The following is a 19,403-nucleotide window of genomic DNA, read 5'->3' as shown; positions in this document are numbered from 1 at the left end:
GTTTGTATAAAGTAGGCATGGTAAAGATGATAGATAATAGATAGATAGATAGATAGATAGATATAGAAATAGGTAAATAGACAGATGGTATAGATATATAGATACACAGAGATTTAGATATAGACAGATAGTAGATATAAAAATAAATACCCAGAGATCCAGATAGGTGTATGATAGGTAGATGATAGAAGATAGCAGAAACAAAGATGAGAAGAACAATAATCTCTGTCCATGTACCAGTTAGGAAACTGAGAGCCTTGCTGCTCAGAGGCCTCATGCACTGCAGCATCAGTATGACTTGGAGCTGGTCAGAAATGTAGACTCTCAGGCCCTGCCCTGGACCTGCTGGATCCAAGCCTGCATTTGACAAGATCCCCAGGTGTCTCTGTGCACATTGACATTCACGATGCACGGCTTTAGAACATAACAGCCTGGAACAGTGATTGTCAATAATTCTGTACTCAGCAATGGAAATCTTCACCCAAATGAGATCTTAGATAGAAATATAAGAAATATCTCAGAAGCAGAACCCCTCTGATGGAGGCAGGGGTGAGGAGTCTGTCTCCCCAGCCCCTTGGTGGCATGTCCCACCCTCACCACCTCTTTGTGGCAGTTGCTTCTGCTTCTATGGGGGCAGCAAGGATTCCTAGAGCATGTATCCTGACAACTGCTGGCCTAGAGGACACCAGCTTCTGCTCTGAGTTTCTGAACAACATCTAAGAACTGCCATATTTGGGGCAGTTAAGCAATACTAGATGATGATGAACAAATGATTTTTAAGCAAGATTGTGTGCAGGAGTAGAGCTCAGAAGTTCCTAGAAGGCCACAGGAGGAGGAACCAGAGAGCAGGGGGGCAGCTCATTCACAGGAGAGGAAGGCAGCACAAATGATGGAGAAAGGGCAGTGGCCCTCTGCTTAGGGCTCCAGACACACAGTACAATTTGAATTTCAGACAAACAACATGAGACATAGTTATATTAAAGGACTATATTTGTTGTTTATCTGAAATTCAAATTTACTTGGGCATCCTGTGTTTTCATTTGCTGAATCTGGCAGCCCTAGTTCCTCTCTCAAGGGTACTTTCCTCAGCAACTTAGGCCCCAAGGGCTTCCCTCCAGTTTAGAGCTCAGCCAGATTCCCTCTGGAGAGTAAAGTAACACACAGTGCCCTGCACCCCACAGGAGCTCACTGAATAAATGTACTTTACATTGTTAGCTATCAGGCCAAGGCCTCCAAGGTCTCAGCAGCTTCCTATCTGTCTGAATTTGCTCCTGGCCATTTTCCTGGGACCTTCGATCAATCTGGAGAGGGAAGTGGGAGGAGAAGGGGACGTGATGCCTGAAAAACCATACAAGGAGGAGCCTTCCCCTCTTTCGGGGGCCCTGGGCTGGCATGTCCATCGGTCAGTGCATTTCCTTCCTCCCGCCCCCTGAGGGCCCTGTCTGTGAATGAGCTAGGGAAGGAGGGAGGAAAACGTGTCACTGGATATTTGCTCCTTGACCCTAGCTGACCTGGTTAATTCACTCCCAGATGGAAGGAAGCACATGCAGACCTTCCTTTGCCAGAGCTTCTTGGCCTTTCCGACTTAGTGATGGGGAGGGAGCGAGTTCCTGCTTCCTTGACCTTAGCTGAGCAACAGGAGTTGCCACAGCCTAGCAAGGGAGACACGCCTAGGACAGTGACATTTCACATCTCAAGGTCAGAAATTCTCAGAAAGTGGCTAAGTACAGGAGTAGGCGTTTGGGAATGTGTGATTTCTTCTTCTTGGTGTAAACCTGACCCACCATTGAAGCCTCCTTGACTGCCAGCTTTTGTTCCCATCTTTCTTTTCAATGAACTCCAAGATCAGAGACTAGATTCTGGCAATGGTCTGTCCTTAAAACATTAAACAACAACAACAAAAAAGAAAACCAACGTATCTGGGAGGTGCTGGGGCTCCAAGTTCCCTCGGAGGAGACACCGGAGCCAGCTTCCATGGTGGGTGCCCAGCCAGAGTCCCTAATGGAATTGGACGATTACCCTGAAACTGCACTCTGAATGCTGCGGCAGTCCTGGCTTCACCCTCCTCTTGGCACCGACCCATTGCCCGCAGCAGCAGCTCTTTCCCAGGAAGCTATTGTTATTTGTGCACAGATAGTTTACAGCAGAGCACACTGACAGCAGCAGTTAGAAAGGAAGAGAAAAAGAGCTGCAGGTTTGAAGGACAAAGCGCAGGCTTTCAGCATTCCAGGGACACTCTTCTCAGGCGCTGGGCCGCAGCAGCGAGTTAGGGCTCCATGGGATGGAAGAGTCGCCCCTGGACACCATGCGGCCTTATGGGAGGTAGCCTCAGACTCGGCGGGTCAGAATGAGACTATGTACCGCGGACCTCCCCTGGGGATCCCCCTCTGTAGTGTATTCTCTGTTCCTCCCAGGAATACTTTTCAGCTGCCACCAGGAGCTGCGCTATGTCGTGGGGCACACATGGCACGCACAATGGGGTGAATGCAGTGGCTCTGTGTTATCAGCACCGTCAGTTCCAGGTACATTCATTCTCGTCTGGGAAAAAGTGCTGCCTTGTTCAGAGCATGATGTTCCCATGTCTCAGCTTACGGGGAAGCATTTTTGATATACTGTACCTATCAGAGCATTAGTCCTGCCGAGAGAGGGGGGTGTCGCACCCTTTGTTCTATGTTTTTACTCTCAGGGAACTGTTCCCGTTGTGTTGGTTTCCCTCTAGAAACTAACACAAGCAGGAGAGAAAGTGGCAGGATGTCATGCTGCCTGGCAGGGGTGCAAAGTATATGCACGTACATACACACTCGGATAATAAAGGCAAACTAGGAAGTTAAGGATACCATAACATAGAAAAAAGAAAAGAGCTACTTAAAAGGACGAGATGAATGCAAAAAGGTTATCTAGAATGAGCCAGTTGGACCCCAAATGTAGCTCTGAGTTTTCCCACACCAAAGTTAAAAAAAGTACACATATTGAACCACATATTTTTTTATCATCTCCTAAAAGGAATCAACAGGGTGAAATTTATATAAGGGGTATTGCAAAAACAGAACAGAACAGAACAAAACAAAACAAAACAAAAAACGTAAGGAACAGTACCTATAACTGTAATTTTTAAAAAGCCTCAGAAGTATTTTTAAGGATGTTTCTTTGGTCCAGACACCCCTGCAGCTGTGTAAATGGTTCATGTGACTCCTCAAGACTCCCCCTTTTACCTTCTGCTTTGAATCTACTCACCAATGTCTCTGGTCTCCATCTGGCTGTTTCATTCCAGATTTTTCCAACTCCATCTAACACTTTCAGACTGAGGACCTACCCACCTGTCTGGGGGCTTGTTTTAGCAATCCTGCCACCAGCCATCTCCCACATCTTGCCTGGGTTTCATATTCTGAAAATCCTGACCACCCGACTCCATGTCCTGCCCAAGACCTGGGTCACTTGGCCCCAGTCTGGGCCCAGAATAGGTTGCTGCATGTCTCAAAGAAGATACTGAACATCATCCCTCAATAAAGATGAATTAAATCTTAACTCAATAAAATAATCTCAGCAGGGAGTTGAGAAAAAACTGTGCAGGTATATTGATATTTGATTATTTAACTTCATAGGGACATAGTATAAAAGGGGCAGAATAATGAATCGGTAACATATCCATTGATCTGCTTTTCCTCCTGTCAGATGTCCCTGGGAGGTCTTTGACTAAGTGCTGGAAGACAGTAAAGTCAGTTGCCTTTTCCTGAAAGAGGCGGAAGTGGAGATAATCTGAGATTAAAAGTGGAGACATATCTTTGTGTGGCTCTGCCAGGGGCGGGCTGCGATGCAGAGGAGTGGCTGAGAGGTGTGACTTGTGCCCAGGTGGAGCACCATTTCACCTGACAGTCTGGAAAGAGCAGGAGCTCCTAGGGGTAGAACCAAAGTTTTCATCAGAAAAAGAGCTGTGAATCTTTTCAAGTTCTTGCTCAAGGACTTGGCTGAGACCCCAGAATTCTCCTCCATCGAGTGAGAAAGAGATGATTTAGAATGAAAAGGATTTAGTTCAGCTGTTACCAGCCAACCACCTTGATCATAAACGAACCTCATTTTGGCTCTCCTGCTGCCTCTGGCTTTGAATAGGACCACATGCTGCCAGTTTGTAAATCTGAGTTAGCAGCAACTAGACCTCTAGGTGGTAGAGTGATTGCTTCATTAGATGGAATTGTTCACTATAGTCCACTTTAACAGTGGAGAACACCTGCCCAGAGCAAAACAGTGTGGTTGATGCTCAGCTGCCCTGTCAGGCGAAGGTTAGACTGTAGGTTCAGTTGTTTCTTGAGTTCTATTCCTATTGCTTGGTGCCGGAAGCCAATTCCAGCATGTCAGCAAGGGCTGAATCATCTGGAGTGGCTAGGGCATTTCCCCAAACCTGAAAAGGAATGATTGCTTGCTGCCAGACAGCTCAGGGCATCCTAATCTACATGTTATTGCCTCCTACTGGCCAAACAACGGAACAGCCATAGGTGAACTCCCCAATCTGACAATGGATTCTGTATGAACCCTACCCTTTGAAGTGTAGGGTTCACTTTGTCCACCTTGCCTTAGGACAAATTGTGTTAATAAAAAGCAAGGGGTCCTGAGATGAAGAGAACTTAGTTACTTTTAGCTAAGCTCCTCTGACCCTCAAATGCCTTTCAAAATGATATTTCGTCTCTGGACTCTTTATTAAGTTACACACAGCCCTTCTCCAAATTGCTGAACCCTTCTAGATGCTGGAACAAGAACCCTAGCACTAGGTAATAAAACCGTGCTCTAAGCAAAGAGGATGCTGTCTTCCTATTTCCCATAGCTGGAAGGCATGCATTCAATTCATTTAAATGTAATTTAGAATTTGCATGTGACCTGTCAAAAAAGATTTTTAAAAATTCTGATTTAGCAATAGAATGGTGATGCCAGTTGGAGGGCCTGAGGATCTATTCAAAATTAGTTTTTTGTATAGCGATATCTCCTTATGAAATTTAAAACTTGGGAAATGGGTCTATAATAAAGATATTTGTGGTGGGATGGCACTCATTTTATTGTAGAAGTTGAAAAATGGCATCTTGTGGGCCAAATATGTGCTGTACATGTGCTCTGTTTGCTATGCAATGTTTTTCTTTAAGCTTGGAATAGAAGCCAGCATACAGATATTGAGATATTTTGACTTTTTCATATATAGATTATTACTAGAGGCCCGGTGCCTGAAAATTTGTGCATTTGGGGGTGCGGGGAAGGGGGTCTCTCAGCCCAGCCTGTGCCCTCTAGCAATCTGGGGCCCCTCAGGGGATGTCCACCTGCTGGCTTAGGCTCAATCGCCTGGCTGGCAGTCAGACATCCTTAGTGCTGCGGAAGAGGCTAGAGAGGCTTCCACTACCGCAGCTGTCAGCCCGGCTTGTGGCTGAGTAGAGCTCCCCCTGTGGGAGCGCACTGACCACCAGGGGGCAGCTCCTGCATTGAGCATCTGTCCCCTGGTGATCAGAGTTCGTCATAGGGACCGGTCGTTCCTGATCATTCTGCCATTAGGGCCAATTTGCATATTATCCTTTTATTATACAGGACTTAGAGGACTGGTGCATGAAATGCTTACACTGGAAGGGGGGTGTCCCTCAGCTTGGCCTACACCCTCTCACAGTCTGGGAGCCCCACAGAGGGAGGCCCCGCCCACTTGCTGCAGCCCACCAGTTGATGGCCTGTGCCTCTCTCTTTGCAGCAATCGTGGAGCCCCCCGATTGATCACCCCGCCAGTTGGTGGCCTGGGCCTCCCTCTGCAGGGTGGTCATGGGGCAATGGCCAGGCCCCCGATCAATCGCATTGCACCTGCCTTGGCTGGCCTGGCACCAGTGGGTGTCATAGCATGGCTGTCCAGATGGTTGTTCTGCTGTTCGGCATTTAGTCGATTTGCATATTACGCTTTTATTATTATAGCTGAGAAAACTGCACAATGATTTTCTTTGGAAAGTCAGTTTCCAGGAACACCAGCCCATTTCCTGGTGGCAGGGCTGGGAGCAGCTGGTGTTAGTTGCTAGGGCACGAGTGCTCCAGTCTGCAATGTGCCTCTTTCCTCACTGTCCTACATGTATTTGGCCTGCCTGGCTCCTAAACGCATTTGAGTTATAATGCCTGTACGGGGCCTATGCTATAGGATGAATCGAATGGACTAAGATGAAGGATTAGGTCCTCAGGGTACTATAGGAGATAGATATAAGTTTTTTTTAAAAATTGTTTGTTTCTGATTGGTCGGTCTCAGAAGGAGCAAGAAAAAGTCTTGCCCTGCATAGACCCTATTTTAATACACATGATACATGTTTTTCTCATGCCACCTTAAGGCCATTTAACTGAAGGAAAAATGAAGTCATAGTATCCCAAAGATACTTTTGTTTGCTGTTAGGCATGTTGGTCTACTATTACCCAGAGGGACTCCTGAACACATGCCCAGGGATTATACTAGAAATAAAGGAAAACTAAGATGATCTGCAAATGGCTTCTGTGGCTGAACTAAATGCCACCAGGATATGGGTATTGCCCCTGGAAGTGATGTTGAATGGGAGGGAGGTGTCCCTCAGCCCAGCCTGTGCCCTCTCACAGTCCGGGAGGATTTTTTCCAGAGGATTTATTTTTTCTTTGGTAGCTCGTCTCCCTACATGCTCTGCTACTTGAAAACCCAGATCTGGGGCCCAACAGAATGAGGGGGTTCCCTCTCCTCTCCCTCACCTTAAGTACTGGGTTGACATCTTAATGGGAGGAGTTCCAGAACCCCTGTATGCGCCCACACTGCTGCCCACCTGAAGGACCTGGCAGTGCAAATGCAAGGGTGGTCCTGCACACGTGCAGAAGCAGAGCTTTCTCAGGGCGTTGGTGGCTAGACTTATCCACGCCGAGGCACACTGGTTCTGCTGCGGTGGTGTAAATCCCCCCACCAGGGCCCATTCCAGGCTACCCACGGGCCATCACTGAGTGTGAGTTGTGAAGGGACGCATGTGGTCAGCTCTTGAGCCTGGAGAAGCTGGTTCCAGCACCCCCGGTAACCCCACATTCATATCTCCATTCCAGGCCTCTCATCTAAACACGAAACTTACATTTTTAACATCCTCCATTTGAATTTTTCATCATCATCATCCCAAGTTTAACATATCCAAGCATAGCTTTTACTCTCCCCTGGCCCTGGCATCGTCACCAACCTGCTCTCCCTACAGCATTCCCATCTTAGTAAGTGTCCACCCCTGTCCACAGCTGCTCAGTAGTCATTCTTGACTCCTCTCTTCCCCGCTCACTCCCCACCCAACCCACCACCCAATCCTGTCAGTCTTTCTTCTCTCCACTCATTTCCTACTGCCTTCAGAGTATCATCTGGTCTAGGCCATCATTTCTCATTCTGATTCTTATACTAATGGCCTAATAAGTCACCCTGCTTTACCCATTTCTGTCAGCTTAGTGGCCACAGTGACTTCTTTAAAAAATGTCAACTAATATCATCCTTTTGCCCCCAAACCACTGGTCTTGTCTTACTCAGAGTAATACCCCAAAGTCTTTATCATGGCCCACACAGCCTCCTGGCATCCGGGCTCCTAACACTTCTCTGACTGCCACTCCTCACCCTGTACTCCATGCCCTTCTCGCTGCCCAGCTCTGGCTTCCCCCTTGCTATTCCTCATACCCCTCAAGTGTGCTCTAGCATCACACCTTTTGCAGTTTCCTCCGTTTGGAGTGTTCTTTCCCAGATGACTACCTGGCTTATTCCCTTATTCTTTCAGGTCTTTCTTCAAACATCACCTTAACAAAGAGCCACCTTATATAAAAGTGTGGCACACTCATCTCCCCTCACTCCTTTTCCTGCTATATTTTTCTTTAGAGACCTTATCACCTCTTAACATAAAAGCAAACACTTCACTCTACTGTATTTCTTGGGCTTAGAACACTGCCTGCATGTAGTAGGTACTAAATAAAAAGTAATTAAAAGTAATGGAGTTAATAAATAGGGTATTTGGTTCCAGATATTACAGTCCCCATGGCACTTATTTTCTGAGTTTGATTGAACTCAAAACCACAATTTCCAGAAATAATCAATATACTTGCAAGCCTTATTGGTTTTCCCGATTAATGTTCCAATTGAGGGACTGAAGTGATCACTTGAAAGTAGTCTATCCATGTGAAAATGAGACCCTGGCATTTTTGAGCAAAGTCAGTGAGTAGTGGAGGAAATGATCAGAGGCATATTCATAGACAATCTCAAAATACCCCCACACAGATTCAGACTGGGAAGGAAAAGGGCTGCTCATGTGCTCAAAAGTGTCAATTGTGTAGTCGGATTTCAAGGTTATTTTTCATGACCAAGTTCTCTGCAAAGAACTAGCATCTTCACATCATAAGGTAGATAAATGGTAAATAACTATGTTGTGCACTTGAAACTAATATGATATTTCATGCTAACTTTACTTTAATAAAAAATATAAATTAAAAAAGAAACACTACCATCCCCAAAATAAGACACTTTGTTAAGACTGATCATGACCCAAATATTCATCTAAATAAGCAAAGCAGGTACTTGGTAACCCTACCCTTTGGGTGATAGTTCTGTTTGATTAAAGGTTTGAGTTTATGACCATGAAGCCCTTCTTTTTATTCATCTACTCACATTCATTCAATAAATATCTATTCGCCCTATATATATGCCAGCCACTGTTCTAGGCTCCGGGGTGGAGTAAAAGAACTGACCACATCCTTTGAAGCAGTTAGTTATTAAGTGACTGTAAAAGAAAAGAAAAAAAGAATGAAAAATCCACAGATGTGGTCCATCCACTCCCAGATTAGAAAACAAAGATCTACAGCCATAGTTTCTTCTATATTGTTTCCTACACATAAAATAATATTGTTCTCAGAGGTGCATTGATGAAGCAATCCAAGTGAAAAAGGGTTGTTTTCAACTATGTGTTCAAAGAAACTCTTATGTTACACAGGTGGATAGTATTCATTCTGCTAGAACAATTTATAAGAGATATGATTTCAAAACACCTATAGAAAGTGTTCTGAGAATACACAGTTGGTTTTGTGAACATAGCTGCAAGATGGCAGGTTGAGAAACCCGGAGGGGGCTTTGTCCACGCGCCAATGGAGAAGAACTATGCAGGAGCTGGGTTGGGTGTTTCTGATCTCAAATTGCCTGGAAGTCCCGCACCACACTAGCTGCTCTGACTTCAGAAGGCTGCGTGTGATTATCTAGAAAGTGGCCTCAAAGTGCTGGTTACTGCATAGGATGTTCCAGGAATATGGATCCAACTTGAAAGGAGCTTAAATATCTTTCCTTCTATTGGGAATGACACTTTTGAATAAAAATTCAACACAATCAACTCATTTATTTCTTGTTCATGTGAAGACACAAGAAAGAACAGCAACTAGCTAATCTCCTTAAGCGAGCATGGCACCAGTGACCTTACCCTAGGGTCGTGGTTCTCAATGTGGCTGCACATTAGAATCATCCAGGGCCTTGAAAACCGCTGTGTGGGTCCCCTCTAGAGATGCTAATATACATTGGTCTGTCGGACAGCGGGGCCTTGGGAATTTTTAAAGCTCCTTGGGAGCTTCTGATGTGAAACCAAGGTTGAGAAGCACTGCTTTAGGATGAGCCATGGAATATGACCTATGACACTAGGGATAGTCCCAAGAAGGAGTCAGGACTTGGGAACAAGTACTCTAAATAGAGAAGCCACCACCTGGCTTCAAGCTCAACTTGGCAGCCACCATCTGGGGCAGGACAGTGATGCTCTTGGGGGTCCTGACTGTTTGAAGAGAGATTTCCAGTCCTGCTTTCTACACCAGCATGAGGAATGAAAACTCTGGCTAGCCCTGGCGGGTTTTCTCAGTGATTAGAGCATCAGCCTGAAGACTGAAGGGTCTCAGGTTCGATTCCAGGTCAAGGGCCCTGGGTTGCATGTTTGATCCCCCAGCCCTGGTTGGGGCATGTGGAGGAGGCAACCAATCGATGTGTCTCTCTCACATCAATGTCTTTTTCTTGTTCTCTCTCTCTGCCTCCTCCCTTCCTTTCACTCTCTCTGAAAACCAAAGGAAAAAATATCCTGAGGTGAGGATTAACAACAAGCAAATAAAACAACTCTGGGTAGGAACAGCCTTTCTCCTGCGCAGTCTCATCCTGGCCAAGGTGACACGTCATTGGCTGAACTTGACATAAATGCTGTCAGAAACCAAATCAATGTTGGGTCACCAAACTGAGGTCTTAATTAAAATTCTTTGGGCCAAAACAACATGGGCAAGACGGTCTCCAATGCAGCCTATGAATCAGAGGCCTGGAGCCTGAGAGTCCATGTTCTTTCTTCTCCAGAGAGGTGTGTATTTATAGAAGAAACAAAACCTCAGGCAGGATGAGGGGGTTGGATAATAATATGTGTGACTACACTGATCTGTCTGAACAGTTTCTTGGCTGTCTGCTTTCAAGGGTAATAAATATCCACTAAAAGCCGTCTGCTGTATATGTGTTTGGTAAAATCCTACACTTCCCTGCATGATCACATTCAGATTGTACAGTAGGCACCACACACTTGACTATAGAGACTCTGTTGTATTCTGAATTCTTAAGTTATGCAGCTTAGCAGCTGTGATAATGTAATGGTTTATAAAATAATAGAATAGCCATGCGACAACCTGGAGTAACACATCAAATAGTGAATAATGTGGGTGCGAGAGGTTTAATTTATACTGTGTTAAAAATACTGCTTCCAGAAATATCACACCACTTCAGTCTTTCCGGGACAAAAAAACCCCTTTCACTTAAATATTCAAATAATTGTGGTAAAAGAGAATGCTTTCTTGCGCTTTCCTCCTCCCTCCCCTCCCCCAACAAAAATGTCAAATTTACATTAGTCTGAAGAGACTGATCCTCTGAATCTGGCCATTTGTTCACACACTCACTTTGTGCATCTATAAGATTTATGGTATGGTCTCAGAGTTCAGAATAAACAGGAGAGCATCTGTCTCCTCAGTCTGTGTTCACATGTTAGAGTGAACACATTTCCCACCAGCAAGAATGGGTTTTATTGAAATTTAACATGAGAAGTGAGGCTGCTTCTGTTAATACCTTAATTCGGATCCTGGGCAACTCTGTCAAGGCCACACATAAATAGTTAGGGACAGTGTGGCTGCAAACCTTTCCACCCCACCTTGCTGCTCCCTGTGGCACCGAAATTGTCTTCATAACTTATACTGCTGAATCAAAGCCCTATTATATCAACTTAGAATAGTTTCATTTACATAAACCTGTAACCTAATCTCTCCTGTTTTACCAAACATAGCACCTTATATTTCTTTTTTTAATTTTTTATTCTGCTCTGCCTGGCACAGCGCTGAACTGATGGAGGTCTGTGAAAACATATGAACAAGAACTAAGCCCGACCTCCCAGCCTCAGAGAGGGTTTCTGTAATCACGACTTGACAAATATCTAGATAGTATAGTTAAAAAGGCGCATTTCTCTTCTTTCTTTTGAGAGAGAGAGAGAAAACATATCTAGCTGTTGTTCCACTTATTTATGCATTCATTGGTTGATTCTTGTATGTGCCCTGATTGCAGGATTGAACCTGCAATCTTTGCAGGTCAGGACAACATTCTAACCAACTGAGCTACCCTGCCAGGGCTCATTTCTCTTCTTTCAACTCAATTTCTAGGCAGCTGGAAAACAGAAACAATTGTTTCATCCTGGACCCATAAGGGCACAGGACTGCCAGAGCCCTAGAAATCATCACTCTCCTAGCTGTTAGCATCTCTGCCTTTGGTAAGTCTTCCATAGTCTCTTTCATGTGAAGTTCTGGTGGCAAATTGGCTGTAACCAATTTCTCAGGGCCAGGCTGCAATTTCAAAGCTTCCCAGAGAGCAAAGGAAATAGAACACAGGCTCAATAGCAGGACCTGACTTAAGTCTTGCTTTGTCATTGACTGTGTGTCCTTGGACAGACAATTACATCTCTCCATACCTTGGATTACACCTCTTCATACCAACTCATGGAGGTAAAGCGAGGTAATGGGGAAGAAAGTGTGGTGGTGTAAAGGTGTTATAGAAATGTGAGGTCTTGGCATCACTAAATATCACAAGACAATTCCAATGATTGTCACCCTCTCGGCTGCTGACGTAACTGAGAAAGCTGCCATTGCTTTGAATTCCGGGAGCCCCTGGAACACAGCTGGTCCTCAGCGCCTGCTCTTAAGGCAGATGCCATTTCTCACCTTCCCTGCCCTCCTTTTATGTAAATATATGACTCTGATCTTGAAAATTGTCATAAAATCAGCAGCAGTATAAAACAACCAATTGTAATTGACATGACTTCATGTATTCTAATTAGTCTCACTCTCCCTTGTGGTGGAGGGTGAGATGGGAGGCTCATAGGAGCTCAACGGCCCCTTCCCTGGGAGTGATGTCCCTGGCGTCCCAGGTCCGCTGCTACCCGTCTACCAATGGACGGTAATAGCACGTCTGGGGCTTCAAGGATGGGCAAGCTTCTCTTAAGGGCCCAGAAGCTTTCAGATCAGACTCCTAAGGCCTGAGCAACACTGGCATGTGCCCAAGGGTAGAAAACAGGTCTTGGTGTTTTGAATGTAAGTATGCACCGACACATGCAACAACTGACAGGTTTTATATGTGACACTGTTCATATATTGTCAGATTTTCTAAAATTGGTGAATAGTGAGTAACAGAAATGGTAACTGCATACATCTTGATTTAGTAAACAAACATCCAGCTGGAGATTGTAACGGTTAAACAGAGGTTACCAGGTTAGTATGATTTCTTGTGCCTGAACATAGGATAACTCATTAATATCACCATGTGGTACAACTCCAGTGTGTGAAGTTCACATTTCTGAGCAGGCATTTGTGAACAGAACATATTAAATAACAGATTAATTACCATACAGGTCAAAACATTTTCAGAACCTAAAATCACATTCAGCATAAGCCTGAGAAATTTATGAATTTCACAGTAACTGTTGGTCCTACACTCTAAGCTCCTGGTATAACAGGGAGCACGCAGTAGGCACTGAACACATGTGAACTGATGACACATGTGACTTGAAGAAAGATGTTTCAAAGTAAAGATGTACACATAGTCAGAGCGGGGAGTGAATTTTTTTTTCATTATTACTCAAATGGCAGAAAAAATACAACTCATCAAAAGTCAAGGAATCAACCCTGCCTAGAAGTCCAGGGAGCTCTTCATTTTTTAAAGCTCTAATTATGTTTTTCTGAAATTTGCAAGTCATTGAGTAGTAGTATACAAACCAGAAAAAGTCATTAAATGCGGTTCCCTTTAAAAGATGTGGCAGGTTGCTATCTATCAAGAGTCGGACAGTGCTCGCCTTGTTGATCTCAGATTACACTTTAACCTAAGACGTCTAAATAGACCACCACAGCTCACAGAGAGGCCTGCCATGATTCAAACAGCGGCTTTGAATTGTTGGTGAGGTTCTAAGACCCACCAACGACCCCTCACCCCGTGTGGGTATAGACATTGTCCCCACACCAATGAGCCTACCGTTTTGAGGATAATCAGCTTTGCATTAGCTACAGTCACCCCCCATCATCAGTCACTCCAGAGAAGGACAATCATTCATATTGTTTTATAGGATCTTCTTTGCTAGGGGTTACTGTAAAGTGAGCATGCTTTCAGAAAATTAGCAGAGTAATATTGAGCTAAAATCCATAGTAGTAAAAACAAAAAACACAAAACACCAAAATGATAGCAAGGTATTTGAAACAATAACAACAGCAACAAAACACAGAAGGGATTTTAGTCAACTGGGTGTACAATTTAAACCCTCACGACATCACAGCTCCTTAACGTCATCATCACCTCCTTTGAAGACGCTGTCACCCAGGGAGGAAATTTGCAGCCTGCTGCACTAATGGATCTGTTTCATTAAACATAGCAGAAAACAGGTTTTACAGCCCCCGCTGCCCGGGTGCTGTTCTCCACAAGCACACTGTCTCCCATATCCGTTACAGAGGCAGCCCCCACCCCAATCTTTCCCATTTTTCATCCATAAGGTCCCCCCCCCCACACACACACACGTGCAAAGCTGACAAAAATTTGTTTCAAATTTCCCATCATTATCTATGAAGGAAAACACTGCGTATGACTTAGTATTCTACAGTCCCAGGAATTCGAATTCTTCAGTAAACAGGACTAGCAGAGGGATGCTATGTACAATGAAATCGAACATCTCCCTTTCTTTGGAGTAATTGCTGGGTGAAAACAAGCAGCCCGCCACGTCGCTTACCCTCTCCACGCTGCGTCTTCTCAGGGATCCATAAGGAATTTTCAATAAAAGTCTTTGGGGTCTATTCGGAGCCACCGCAGCCTGAACCACCATGGTGTAGAGCTGTGTGTGAGTGTGAGTGTGTGTGTGTGTGTGTGTGTGTGTGTGTGTGTGTGTGTGTGTCTGTGCGCGTGCGCAAGCGTTCCCAGCGAAGGGAGAGACAGAGGCTTCCTCTAAACAAAGTTACGGTCTCCTGGAGGTTTCCCAACTATCAAATGACGGAGAGAGTTTTTCTTCCGACCATATGAGTCAAGAGGTGGTTTGTCGGGAGGTGGGGGGATGGGGAAGAAGAAAAATAGCCCAAGTTCTGCGAGTTGAGTGTGCTCTCAGCAGCGTAGCTTTGGCTCCCTGCTGTCGGCCCCTGCGTGTCAGCCTCTCCGTGAGGTTGCGTGTCCCAGAAGCGGGCCGGCAACGCTTCTGGGGGGAGTGATCCAGAAATGTCAACTTTGTTTCTCGTGGCTACAGATGGTAACCAGGTCAGTCGTCTAATCAAAGCTCTATCAGACGTATTACTCATTCCGTCACGTGAGGCCGGAGCCCCTGGGCTGTACAGTAGGTCACGTGCTCACCTTAAGAAGACTATTTGGAACATCACCATCTGGTGCGGAGATTCCGGGGAAATTCTGCATTCTGATTTCTCTCTTCCCAGCACAGGAAGAAGTGTCTGAGGACTGGTGACATAGTACATTAGGGATTTGGGGGGAGGGGGTCGTCCCTGTTCACAGGCACAAATTATAGTATGACCCTGAGCAACAGACATGCATATCTGTTTGGTTTTTTTTCCTCCTGCTTTCCAACACATAGAAAATAAAGGTAGGCATACAATGAATTATATATGTGAATGCAGCCCACAAAGAGAAAGAGTGAGAGACGGGAGGGAAAAATGTTTGTCCACGTGGTTCAGATGAATCAACTCAAATCTACTTGCATTTGGCACCTCCTCTTTAAATGTCTGTTATAGAACATTTATTTTTATGTGTGCCAGTAAACATGAAGAAGTTGTGTTTTACTTTATGAGGCTCTGAACAGAGCGGTCCAAGCTCATTTTCATCCATCACATTTGCCTATTATTTTCTAATCTTATTGTATAATTCTGTATCAGACAGTCTTCTCAGGTTGTCTGAGGGTACACATGCTCTAAAATTTTAACATTTCTGTAATACTGTATAAAGGATATGCTGTGTACTTGCCCCTCCCCCATCGTTGCTCCTCCCTAAAACTGCCTATTTCTGTAGCAGAGAAAATGACTACAAAGAAAAGCAAGTTAGGGGCTTCCGCGGTTGGAAGTGTTTTAGTCTCCTTCTTTTAAACGTATTTCCAAAATCCACTGCTCTTCTCCGTTCTGGGTTTTATGAAAGAGATGCCATTTCCTTTGTAATCATCCCATGCTTTTGGGTGTTAACCTGATATCACTCATATGCGTTGGGAACCAGCTTATATTTACTCTCTACAGAGCAGTTTATTGAAAATGATGGAAAAGAATGTTCTGTTTATTCAAAGAAACTAATAGGAAGTGGGGGTGGGGTGTGAAGGGAAGGAGTGGAATTTTATACCACTATAAAATGAATCAGAAAAAAGACTCTTCGAAGGGAGGGAGGGATGGAGGAGGGGGTGGGCAGGCTGGAAATGTGGGTCTGGTCACCCAGAGCAGACACACATTAAGAGTCAGTTAAAGAAAGCATCAAGTTGATGTGGGAAATTCCAAATATATAACAATCGGGCTTTGTTGGTAATTGGTTCCATATGTGCAGCCAGAGAGTTAGTGAGAGGGTGAGAGCAGGAGAGACGGGAAAGACGGAAAGCTCTACAACAGGCCTTGCGGGCGTCTTTGGCGAGGTGGTTTAGGCTTCCATACCTTTCCTCCCATTCCTCACTTCCTCCCTGCACTGCCTGGTTTCAATAAATCTGGAATGATACCCAATTATTTGGCCAAATCAATAGAATCTCTTTCCTTTATAAAACCCCACTTCACTATCTAATGATGTTGAACAAAGGACAGGCACATTTTCAAAGCACTTATTTGTCCGGAGTCTTGGGAATTTCTTCCTCCAGCGCAGTCTGAGAGGGGGCACTGGATCAGATCAACTGCGAAGTCCCCGTCTCCTTCCTGACCCAGGCCAGGGCAAAGCCCCTGGGAGCTGACTTTATTTATATTTGACTAAATGCAACTTCCTGTTTCCCAGGGGTATTAATGAACATTTCACTGAAGAGCTTAAGGCCTCATGGCATAGTTCAGATCATAGGGGACACCTTAATGAACTAAGTGCAAATAAAACTAAAACATGTGCAATTGATTAAGGTTAAAATACATATAGAAGAGAATGTTAATGGAAACAAAAATAACCCTGGGCCAGACTCCCACACATTTGAGCCCCACACATTCCCCCTTCCCCCCTAGGGGACGGGGAGCAGGATCATTTCTCATATCAGCACCTCCTTCCAGCTAATGGAGAGGAGAAGGTGGCCCAAAGCCCTCCCCAGTCCTCATAGAGAAATAGGAAGGCTCTCAAAGGTCAGCTTGTCCAAAACCACCTTCCTAATTGTGGGTGTTTGGGATTTGTACATTTAAAATTAATTCTTGAGTGTAAAGTATTTATTTCTAGAAGGCCACTAACACAAACATGTTTCCCTGGAGGGGATATGCACTCACACCTTAGGGGATGTGACCACTTCAGGAGAGCTGAGGGGACTGATGAGTACCCAGCAGCCGCCATGCTGGAAGTAGACAATATGTTGGAAAGTTACCAAAGGTTATCTCAATGGCAGAATTGAGTTTCATTATTCATATTGTACAGGTGGTGAAGCTGGAGCTCAGAGAGGTTTCAGAAGTTGACTAAGGTGGCACAGCTGGAACTGTCAGAGCCAAGCTGAAAACCGAAGTCAGTTATACTGCCCCCCCCCCCCCCCCTCCGCCCGGTCCTCCCGTCACAGAGGACTTGATCAGAGGACAGCAGGCTGGAAATCCAAAAAGGAGCTACATCCGTGGGCCCTCAGAAAAATGAAAAACATCTTTCGATACTGGAAATGGTGTTAGATGTAGCAGCTCTGGGGTCTCTGGAACCACGGCTTCAATGTCTGCTGGAGCTAAGCACAGGTGATGGAAGAGAAAGAAGCCCACAGGAGCTGGGGAGGCAGCCGGAAGCCAGCATAAGCCTTGGTCTGAGGGACACAGGGAGGAGATGGTCACCTGACCGAGGCTGGGGACCCCACCACTGCTGGAGTCATATGCCAGTGCTGGGTGGGGGTGGGGGAGGACTGCCCTGCTTCTCCCTTCTTACCCCCTCCAATCTCCCACCGGTGTCTTTTATGCACTGAAGGCAGGAAACTAGCCACCCAGGCAAGGGAGAGGAAAGGGAACAGATCTGAGGGTGATAGGGAGGATGGGACCAGGATAGGGTGTCTCTGAACCCTGGGGAGATAGGGTGGAGAAGACACACATCTGCCCTAGGGTCCTTGAAGCTGCTGCTTTTGATGCCTCCTGGAACAGAGCACTCAAGGCCAGTGAAGTTTGGGGTTGCTTGTTTTGAACATTTCCTTCTAGTCTCAATTAAAATGTTTACACTCAAGCTCTGGAACAAAAATGCATAGGAAACGATTGAACCACATTTCAGATAAATCAATGTCTTGATACACTGAAGCAAGATGTATCAAATCAAATGGGTGTTCTTGATCAGGAATAGCACTGGGGTGGAAAAGGGAGTTGGAGATGAAGGCCTGTCAGAGAGAAGGCAGTTTACAACCGGGTCCTGGGAGAGGCAGCAGCAGGAGGGGTCCAACTTCATCGGGCAGAGTGGGTGGGCACAGGGGCAATAGCTGACTCACAAATCAGGCCCTGGCCAAGCTGGTGCCAGCTAACAAGCCGTGGGCAGGGCGGGTCCCCCTGACAGAATCCTGGGTCATGGCGCAGATATGAGGATTGGTCTTTGCAACCTCTGGGCTCTGCTCAGTGACACACTGGACTCGGGGACTATTCCAGCTATTGGCCTAGTGCCTGAAGTGGCTGTGCAGCCGACCCTTGGCAACCTGGAGGCCCACACGTGTGCATATCTTCCCTCAGTATAACTCACCAGCACTAAGCATGCTCATTGGTAATGCTTTATTTTGTTCATTTGGCAGAATACGAAAAGAATTGTCTATAGGATAGAAATGTCGGCTTGGTGGGGGGTTGGTAACTGGGGACACAGTGCACAATAGGTGCCATAATGAAGCTCCAGGGTCAGGGGACAGACAGCCTGGGGCCACCGGGAGCTTGGGGCAGGGGGGTGAGCTGAAGTGCCCTTGGGAAAAGATAGGCAGACTCCATTCGGAAAGTGTTATGTCTTCTCTTTCTGTTCACTTGCGTTCTTTCTCTGGTAAAAGGTGAAATAGTGCTTATATCAAGGAAACAAAGACAATAGAAAACACACACAGTAGATGCCTCTGTTAACGTCATTCAAGTGAATTTAAAAGGATATTACAAGGAGGCCCTCCTCACTTTTACTGGAGATCTTGAGACAATGGGTACCAACCATTATCCACTTCCACATCCACTCAGGGGCTGGAAGGAGGGACTGACCACAGTTCTGAGCCCTAAGTTGACCTTGTCCTCCAGGCTGTTAGAGAGGAGAAGGGGGAGAAGGAAGAGGTGGGAGCCAATGTCCCCTGGCTAAGGGCCTGATGAGAGGGGCTTTGAGGAGCATCTTGGGAGGATACAGGGAGTTTTTTTTAAAGGAAAATGGACTGACTGGAGCAGCTGTTGGCAGGAAAGGGAAGGAAGGAGTGGGATATTGGGAGTAACTTCCATCCCACTGCTTTGGGTCAGATGTGGTGGCTGAGAGAGTTGGTCTTGGTTCCTCGTAGGTACTGAGTGTGTTATGTGAAGAGCAAGCCAAGCCCCCCTGGAAGGGGCTGGGTGTGGGGCCCAGGCGAAGAGAGGAGTCTTGAAGGGAAGCCTGGCTATGCCAGGGAATTGCACTGAGAAACCCCCAGCAATGGGAAAGGCAGGAAGGGCCTTCAAAGCCCCATGAAGCACACCACAGGGACAAGAGTTGGGTTTAAACACCTGTCAGTACCAGAGGGAGAGAGACTTTCCTGTCCTGGCCTCTC

At 45.7% G+C, this 19,403-nt stretch overlaps 1 protein-coding gene across 3 annotated transcripts in view; it reads right to left on the bottom strand.

Annotated features, from left to right (window-relative positions):
- The window catches only part of FRMD4A (FERM domain containing 4A), a 605,434-nt gene that overhangs the window by 312,206 nt on the left and 273,825 nt on the right, over positions 1–19,403 (bottom strand). The window contains exon 1 of one of the 3 annotated variants that reach the window (XM_081096659.1): positions 14,280–14,426. The exons of the other annotated variants lie outside the window; for them this stretch is intronic. Coding sequence (XP_080952785.1) covers positions 14,280–14,372 — 93 coding nt within the window. The 5' untranslated portion in view covers positions 14,373–14,426. Of the gene's footprint in view, positions 1–14,279; positions 14,427–19,403 lie in introns of those variants that run through there. 3 annotated transcript variants of the gene reach the window in all.

This window comes from Myotis nattereri (assembly GCF_964212035.1).
Source record: "Myotis nattereri genome assembly, chromosome: 1".
Classification (NCBI taxonomy): Eukaryota; Metazoa; Chordata; class Mammalia; order Chiroptera; family Vespertilionidae; genus Myotis; species Myotis nattereri.
The sequence above is the reverse complement of the archived record's forward strand: the minus strand, read 5'-3'. Positions and strand labels throughout refer to the sequence as shown.